This window comes from Symsagittifera roscoffensis, chromosome 4, assembly GCF_963678635.1.
Source record: "Symsagittifera roscoffensis chromosome 4, txSymRosc1.1, whole genome shotgun sequence".
NCBI lineage: Eukaryota > Metazoa > Xenacoelomorpha > Acoela > Convolutidae > Symsagittifera > Symsagittifera roscoffensis.
The window spans coordinates 14,931,823-14,941,401 of NC_087065.1; the positions used below are offsets into that span (position 1 = coordinate 14,931,823).

General features: G+C 37.6%; 1 protein-coding gene across 1 annotated transcript; it reads right to left on the reverse strand.

Moving 5' to 3' along the window:
- Window positions 1–2,739: 2,739 nt before the first annotated feature.
- Window positions 2,740–9,239, reverse strand: LOC134843756 (rotatin-like). Its single transcript, XM_063860018.1, has one exon. The coding sequence runs from the start codon at window positions 9,236–9,238 to the stop codon at window positions 2,873–2,875; it is 6,366 nt and encodes a 2,121-aa protein (XP_063716088.1). The 5' UTR covers window position 9,239; the 3' UTR covers window positions 2,740–2,872.
- Window positions 9,240–9,579: the final 340 nt, after the last annotated feature.

The following is a 9,579-nucleotide window of genomic DNA, read 5'->3' on the forward strand; positions in this document are numbered from 1 at the left end:
TCAAAATCCGAGTTAGTAAATTGACGAAATAACAGGAGGACAGTCAATGAATTCTGCAAATAGAAAAAAATATGTATGCTTCGGAATTGTTCCGACCATTGAAATAGGGAGGAATTTTGTCTTCGGGCTAACTTAAGTATTTTTTTCCATAAAAATCAGGTACCACAAATAATCATCGCAATGGGTTGAGTGATATTTCAGATCAAAACCCTTTCAACCGTGATTCGAACGACAATAATTTTTTTACTAGAAGTTAATCAAGTGTCGCGAAATAACGGTTTTAAAATTTGAGTTTTTGTCCAGTTTTCAGGAACTGAAGTAACGTTCGTTATATAAAAAAATTGGCAAATTAGGCTAGAGAAGCTTGATTGACTAAATGAAAACTATTTTGGAAGCAACAATTAGCGCTTTCTTGGCAGAAAAAAATCCAAAAAAATTAAGTTATTGTGCAAATAAACAGAAAAAAAAACTTTTTTTTTTCATTTTTTTGTTATCCATATTTTTAGACTGTTGTCGATTACGCCTAATTCACTAACCGAGATTGTATAGTTCTCTCATCGCACAAAAACTGACATAACAAAAAACGAAACTAACATGAAGAACAGAGCCAACTGACAGTTGAAAAGAGTAATGAACACAAGGAAACTGGAAAAAAAATCGACTTGTTTAGTCAAAAATCGTCAATTCTGAATTTCGAAGAAAAAAATAGATGGCTTTAGAGCTCTTCGAATTTGTACAACAGTTAATGATGGACACTTTTTTGTTAAAAAAAAGACCCAATTTCAGAAAACTGGATCAAAAAGAAAAGTTTTTATTTCGCTGGGAAATTTCCATTTTCGAAACTAGAAGTCGATCACCTTTTTCGCGAACTTACAATTTTGCTGTTCAATAGTGGAGTTTGCCTTCCTTTTAACAATAGAAATGCACTGAACTTGAAAAGAAATTACTAGTCAAACCGCGAAAAATTAAAATTGAGAGTGAACAAATTTTAAGACTTTTTCCTGCAAAAAAAAACAATAAAAAAAATTAGGAAGACCTATATAAGAGTACTCACTACGTTCATTACTATTTTAAAAAATCTTTGCAGTTCCTTTAAGAAAGTCGCCGGACCATTCTACGCTACTTGCACAACAACTGGTTATCATGGTTAAGTTTTCTAAAGGTATTGTTGATTTTCCAGCTTGTGATTGACAAAACTTAGAGTTTCCAAAAAAAACTATTCAAACTGCTCCAGCCTTTGTTTCAGACTATTAGCAGATTATCAAAAGCAAAAGTTTTTAATTTAGGCTCCAAAGCTGATTATAACAATGCGTAAGAAATCCGTTTGATAAGTGATTTTTTACCCTTCCGATTACTGGCAAAAACACGGATTTTGGTGAGTGCTTTTTCTCGTTGGAAATTTTGTTCAAAATAGGTTTCCATCCGGATCCCCTTGCCACTTTGTTATTTCGGCCAACGATAGCGAGAGGCAGAATTTGGATAATTTTTCTACGCAAAATCAGGTAAATAAACTTCAGAGGGGGTCGAATGATACTCTTTTGCAAAATATCAAGATCGTGTCAATTATTCGTCAACCATCTGTGATATTGGTCTGAATAGAATTATGGCTAATCAAAAATAAAATTATGGCCTTAAATCTCTTTATTCCGCTGGGAAATCTGAAAATTGAATTAAAAACTATAACTTGATCATGCTTTTCACGCTATTTCCTATTTCATAATTGGAGAGCGAACTTTGCCAACCATATAGGAAACTAACTTGAATTGAACTCAAAAAGTTCGCATATACCTAAGGGCATTCATAAATGCATAAATTTGTACGAATACACTTCTGAAGCATTTCTTGACTTTTTATGAAAAAAAACTCTAACATCCCGACCTATCTAAGAGTCTGAGCATGTTCATCGGCTCATAAAAAATCTGTACCCAAAAACATAGCAGTTTCTCTGCTAAAATATGGGATCAACCGCTGATCTAGGTGAGCCTCCTGCCACCTGTTCTTTCAATTGACATGAATATCACACTTGGCAGGGTAGTTCTCAAAAAACTTGAAAAGTTTCCAAAAACCGGCTTTTTCGCAAAAAAAAACGATTCTATCCGTTTGTGCAAGGAGATTTTTCAATTGAACTACTAAACTATGAAACGGCAGGCTAATTTTTAATTAGAGCATATTTGCTTCTGCGGGGAAGATTCCCAGAACCTGTCTTATCAATTACACACGTAGCCTCGGAGCCACTAATGCAGGAAACATTCCCTTGCCCTGTTTTTTGTTCCAATTTCAGATTTGGCAGGTTAGCTTTTGAGAGACAAGAACATCCAAAGAACATAACAATCTTTCCATAAAAACTGAGCTGTCACCGTTTCTGCAGGAGAACTTCTAGGTCACAAAAAAGAAACAAACTTGATTTTTTTGAATGAATACAATTTTTTTCTTCAAAAAAAGCGCACCGGTTTTTGCAGCGAAGCCCACAACTTTTTATTTTGATTGAACCATTAACCTGGCAGGGTAATTTTCCAGAAAAAAAAAACGAAAAATTTCAGAAGCAGTCAAAAGTTCACAAATTTGACGTTTCCGAAGGCTGGTTCTTTTTTTAACAAAAAAGGGCGTAGCCGTTGACTGAAACTTGACATTTTCAGAGAACAGATATAAATAGTCAAGCGAGATATCATACACGTTTGAATTTCATCAAACTCTAGGAAAAAAGTAATCAAACCATACAAAACACTTTATTTTGGATTATTATTTGGTAATTGAACTAAAAACGGAACTCAAGTTATTTACAAATTAACATATATACACATCAATCACATCACGCAACAAAAACCAGGTAAGGGAATTGATGACAAAAACTGAAGGTTTGTGTTGGTATGATCTATTTCTCGGCAAGATTAGCAGCGATCGACTTCAAATAACAAACAGATTTGAATAGTTGCGAATTTCGAGCATCTTTCGACAATCTCGCTTCAGTAGAAATTAATGCTTTTTGGGCTACTGGCAACAGCATTGCACTTTTAAGCGCTACTTTTGCTTTCTGGTTTGAGAACAGAATTGCCCAAAAAGTTGCCGCGACCGTTAGAAGAATCTGATCGTTTCTTGTCTCTGCCAATACACGCATTAACGATGGCACGAAAGTAGAATTTGCCAGCAGTTTTGGTTTGTTTGAGATATTGAAACACAGATTGTGCAAAATGATCAAACAATTTTGCGCCACTCTTGTACAATGTTTGTCGGCGCCTGAAGGAGCAATCGATGAACTAATAGCTGTCGAAGTTGTGAAACTTATTTTGAGTACTTCGATTATTTTGTCAACACTTGTGTTCATTTTAGCTATCATTTGTTGACCATCATTGCTGAATGAAACATTGACACATAAGTTGACCCACAGAATAAAGTGATCTTCGGATGAGCTTTGCGCAATCTTCTTTGGAACTGTCAGCTCCTGAAACTTCTGCAGAAAGTTGGCTTTCCACATAATTCCTCGGCACTCTGTAGTAAGACTTAAAGTTGCCAAGAGTCCAAAAATTGTATTTGAAAGAGTCAAATTAGTTCGCGTTGCCGTTGCAGGGTTCGACTCTTTAACTGCCGCCTTTATTAACAAGTGCACTAAAGTATTGGACGACGCATGCCTGTTCACAGGAACTGAGTTTTGTGGAATTGAGTGAATCGACATTGAAATGGCAGCTTTGTGGCATCGTGCAGCATACACCTGCATGCATTCAAGCATGGCTTGCATTAATGGTGCTTCAGTAGTGCACCAATGCCAAATCTTGGACACTACACCTGTGAATCCAAGATCGTACAAAATGATCTTAGCCTCTTCTTTGCCATACATGAAGTTACGAATTATCACAAAACAAGAAAAAATAACTTGTGCTAAATTTTCCTCTTTGGCAACCGTGCTATTAAGTGAAGTTATACTCATAGTTGTCAGTTTAACTATAGTCGTTTTAAGAGTATCGATCAGCATCTGAGGTAACTTTTCAGCCATCGAAGCTTGTTTTGAGAACTGACTGAACGCTAATAGGCTCTTCAGACATGTTTCTAGGCTTCTGTTGAACGTCGACATGTTTTCAACATCGTACAGGGTAATCAACTTTTTCGCCAATTTATAAGCTAGACTTTCAGTAGAATCACTGACATTATGAATACTCAATATCTTTTCAGGCGCTCTTGATATCAGAAAGGAGAAGAAACTTAGACACTCTCCAACATAAACTGGAAACTTGTCCGAGTTCTCCAGTACAAGTAAAGTCTGGATAATGAAATTTTCATTTCGGCTGCTTATTACAGCAAGAACTTCATCAAGTGAATTCTTGTTTGAGCTTTTAGTCACAAGACACTTCAAAGCGCGCGAACTGTCCGCTATCGTGTGTAATAAATCAAGCAATAAATCACTCAATTTATCGTTCTTTTGGGAGATTTCGGTCAAATTTTGTTGATCTGGAAGTATCAAGCAGTTGAAATGAGCCAGAGTAGAAGCCAGTAATGAGATACTTGGTACAGCTTTTGGAACATTGAGGTGCAGAAATGTTAATAACTGCATCACACTTCGGTACACTACACACAAATCATGCATTAGGATTCTCAATTTGAATTTCTCAGATGAGCTTTGGCAATATTCGTAACTCCTGATGATTTCGGTCAAAATTGAATCATCGATGATTTTCATCAATGATTGGTAGAGAGTAAGAGCTTTGAACGATTTCAGAGCTATTTCTGGAAGTAGCTGTAGGATGTTTAATGCAAAATTGCACATAGCTGCGATGTATTTAGGCGTGGCGAGGGCTTCCGATGCTTCAATCGCAAACTCCGAATGTTGCAGAGAGATCCTACAACATTCCAAATTAAATTTTTCCAAACTGTTGCTTCCTGAGACTTTTTGAGCTAGCTTCAGACTTGAAAAAGGAAAGAACTGCATCAGGGCTTGAGCGAATATCGGGAAGAAATCGAAGCTAACGACAAGAAGTTCCAGAGCTCTTAATCCTGAAATAGGCACGTTACTCAAGTTATCGACAACTAAGGGTCCGACGTATGAATTACCCTCGCATTCATGAAGAGAAGGGAATTCTAACTCTTTCGTTAGTTGAATTAGACTCATCAGACATTGTGCTTTGACAGAGCAGCATTCGCTTTTATCTGTTGCCACTTCAAATAGTATTGTCCATAAGCCGCCAGCAAAATGGTCAAAGGCATTGATCATGTGTTTTTGACCCTGCTTTGACACACAAAACTGTGCCACTAAATTGTAGCATAACAGTCTTGTGTGTGGATTTCGATGAGAGAGACGGCTTGTTAACCAGTTGAATGGGTGTTCGTTTACTGATATCTTCCAATGGTCTACCCAAACAAAATTTTGTCTGAACATGACAGCCAATTCTCTGGCTAAATTTGACAAAATGTGAAGTATCATTTCAATTACAGCACATCCCATGAATGATAAATTTGAGGACACACGTCCGGTTGAAAAGGATGACACAATTGCGACCAAAGTAGGGAAGATCTGAGAAATTTGCGATTCTTTCATTTTAACGGACCAGTTTTGTGTTTCTGTCACATAGCTCAAGACTCTGAGACATTTATGCAGTGAAGACAGGTCGTATGTTTCTGCATTGTCGCAGACTTTCACTCGTTCTATCACGGCGGGTATAATTTCAGAAGCGCTGACTAACTTCAAAACAGCTGATTTCTGGAGCGCAAAACTTTGAATGCATCGAAGCAAACTGTCTGTCAAATCAGTATCGTGGTAAAGGTTTTGATCGTTTAAAGCGAGAAAAAAGAGACTTTCTTTCGAGCATAGTACGCCATCAATCCATGAAAATACTTCTGGAAAACTATCGACATCTTTCAGAAGATAATTTATGAATTCAGCAATGTCTGATAGAAGCTTTCTGTCTTCATTGCTGCTAGGAATAACTGATAAAAACTTTTCAAGCGCAACTGAGAAGTCTAATTCTTTCAAATAATCAGCATAAAATTTAGGCTCGCTTTTAGCAATTGTCAGATAATATTTCAAAATTTGCAAATTTTCAGAGACCTCTAAATGATTCTGAGCACCTATGATGCTGTTTAAAGCACGAGCTACATTTAATTGAACGTCGTACAGCGAATTTTCAGGATGGGGATTTTCTTCAAGGGCTATCAACGGCTCAACGATGTCTGAGAACGCCGACTTCAAAAAAGCGACACTTAGTGGGTTCTCCATGGGGTCTGGGAGAATCGAACGTGACTTTGAGGACAGTTCATTATCACGTGCTTCGACTGAGAAGGGAAGCTTAAAATGAAGTCTTATTATTCGTGGAACGCTGAAAACTTCCTCATTTCCCGGTTGCAGCACTTCGTCGAAAAGTAGAAGAGAAAGGGCGAAAAGCACGTCAGATACAGCGCCTACATTTTCATTCAGAACAAAAGCGCTTCTTACCAAGCTGAACAACATGTGGGAATCGTGAGAATATCTGTGACGGGTTTTTGAGTGCCAGAAAAATAAATTTCTCAGTATAGACACTACTGATGGTAAATATTGGTGTTCAATGGTCTTTTCATTTGCTTTTTCAAGAGCTGCATTGAGAAATTTCACGACGTACTCAATTCCTTTGCGCTCTAAGAAATGTTCATGAATTGCCGGATCTTGGAGAAGAATGGCCACTTGGTCGAACGCACTTTTGCGTACACCTTCGTCTAATTTTTTCGACTGTGCTATATCCAGCACACTGTCAAGCGTGTTGGTCTTTGTATTCAGTCTTTCAGTTGACTCCCGGTCAACTGTAAGCTGGTTCTTTGGGAACAGGAGATTATGAAGTCGAGGCATTGTTGTGTTCGAAAAACTGGGGAGTCTCAAATGACCTTGAGACTCCTTGGCTAAATGCCACACAAGCATTCCGACCGCTTCTATTCTCACTTTTAGATCAGTGTTAAACATCAGTCTGAGGCAGCCTCTAAGTTTATCAACAGTTGGGATGTTTAACACTGTCGTAACTGAATCGCTGTTGCCTTCAGCGACCATGTTTAGCAATGTATTTCCGAATTTGGAATCTTTCGAGGTCAAACTTTGCAGAAACACAAAGTAATGCATTACATTACTGATGAAGAAACTCCAGGTATCGCTTTCAAACAGGAGTTGAGAATTCAGAAACTGGTACAATATCCAAGAAGCACATTCTTTAACTTGATCGTTTTGATCCAGCAATCCACTTTGAATAAGTACAGTCAGTATTTCTTCACTGAGAAGGAACTTCAACATTTTTGAGGGCTGGTTTGTCATTTTGTTTGCATTAGCGTCAATTTCTAAACACTTCTCGACAAATTTTTGGCAACTTCTGTATGCATGGATCCTTACAGTATCATACGGTGAGCTCAGATACTCGACTAACGTTTGAAGCACTTTCTTATAAAAATCGTCATCGTAATCACAGAAATCAGAAGCTATGTTGATCGATCTATCAATTAGCTCGAAATTTGATTGGCTAAAACCCAGAGCCAAATGACTCTGCCTAATGAACTCGACTAAAAAAGCGTTTTCATCTTTCGGCTCTTGTTCTAACGCTTTGGCCAGGTTAAGAATTGATTCATGAATCTGTCTGTCAAGTTCCAATCGATGAGATTCTGGTGAGTTTTCAGTTATACACGACTTTGTTAATTTTTCAACCGCTGTCGGGTAAAATTTTTTGAGTTCATAGTTGTATATCATCTCCTGAACTGCGCCCTTTATTTCTTGCAAGTGGCCAGGACTTTGAATTAGATTCAAATCTTCCACGACTTCATTTGAAAAGCTTGCCAACAGCATAGTTTCCAAATTGGTGATGGCAACTTGTGATTCGATTTCTTTGACATTATACCTGAACTGGGAACGCATCGACTTCGTAATTTCTGAGTTATGTTTGATCGCTGAAGCTAAGGCATGGGAAAATACTTCGATATCTTTTCGGAATATGGCACCGAGTGCTGATTTGGTTTCCCACATGGCTTTAACATTGACTGATTTTTTAATCAACTCAGTTATAACTACACTCAATTGTGCTGCTTTGAATACAACTTCAGAATTTGGCGCTTTGAACAAGTGTTGGATTGAACTCAAAACTACCGCGCAAAATTGAGGTAAACTGTACTGAGATGTTTTGATGTCTTCAGCTATGATTTCTTCTGCTTCGTCTTCATCTGTTGGCCGATTGAAGCCTTTGAAGGGTCCTTCTATCGTTGATTGCGAGCAAAATGAAGTATCTACTTTTGGGCTGTCGAATTTCACATGTGACATACTTCTCGACAAATCTTCAACCACGCTACTCGAAACCTTATTTGCAAAACTGACACCCATTGAATGGCCATGATTTAGAAGACTTGGCGTGTGGTAATCCGGATCAATAAGAAAGCTAAGCCTTCGAAGCAAATTCTCGCTCAAGGTCAAGAGCGCATTTATAGGTTCTAAATGCAAATCCCAGTTCTTGCGCTGTCTCACTTTAATTAACTCAAAAAGCTCTTCCACAATATTTGGATACTGGAGAAATATTTCAGCTGGGAAATCAGAAAATAAAACGTCATTGATGAATTTGCAAGAAAGTACGACGACATTAGCAGTTGCACCTCTGAGTGAATTTTTTGCCGATTCTAAGACAGTTTTGTCAGAGTGTGTCAATGGTCGCCACGGAAAATAAAGGAAGTTTAGAAACTCAATATCGATAAAGGTTTCCTCGATGGCTTTGAAAGTCCTGCACATATGCTGTTTTGAATTGTTATAGCTGTCTTCTCTGCGAGAAGCCAAGCTTTGCTCGTTGTGAATTTGATGCGATTGGCTTTTGAAAGGCTCGGTATTGCTTTCGAACTCGGAGATTTCAACGAGTCTTTTACTGTAATCAACAGTTTTTTCATCGTCATTAATAGCTTCAGGTATAGTAAGTAATTTGTGTATTAGAGAGTCAATATCAGGAAGAAAAAGTTCATTGACATTAGGACGCAATTGAGAAAAAAAGTCGACTGCTCCTATTTTAAGCAGAATGCTGGCGCTGGTTCTATGGCCAACTAACTTCTTCAACAGCGAAAACACTAACTCCTCGTTTGTAACTTCATCGAAATTGAACCATTCTAGAAGTCTTATAAACAGCAGCTTTTCTTGGCAAAGATCTTCTACTGTTAGAATAGACAATTCTAGTTTGGATAGCAGAGACTTCAGAGCAGGAACTCTTACACCCTCCAGGGGATGAGATAACTTCTCTATTAGGGGTTTGATATCCCGTATTTCTGGAACCATTACATCTCAAAAAAGAACACAAATGAAGCACAGAAAAGCACTGCAATTAATATTTCACGCTATGTACCATGAGGGCTGTTCTGATGGTTTGCACTTGGTCTATGTAAAAGAACAAATTGTACATTGAAAAAAGAGATCCTAAAAAACCTGAATTTGTGTTTAATTTTGTCCACTAGTCTATCGATTCATTAGTGATTGAATGAGTATGCCAGTCGGTCAAATCAAGAAAATTTAATTCATTTTTGGTCCAAATAGAATTTTTCAAAATTTTTCAATTGGCCCCCGTCATGATCATATTTCTCGCGACAGCTCAAACAGAAAGATGAAAACAATCAGAACAG

Coding starts and splice junctions, on each gene's coding strand:
- LOC134843756 (XM_063860018.1), bottom strand. CDS start 9,238: ATGGTTCCAGAAATACGGGATATCAAACCCCTAATAGAGAAGTTATCT.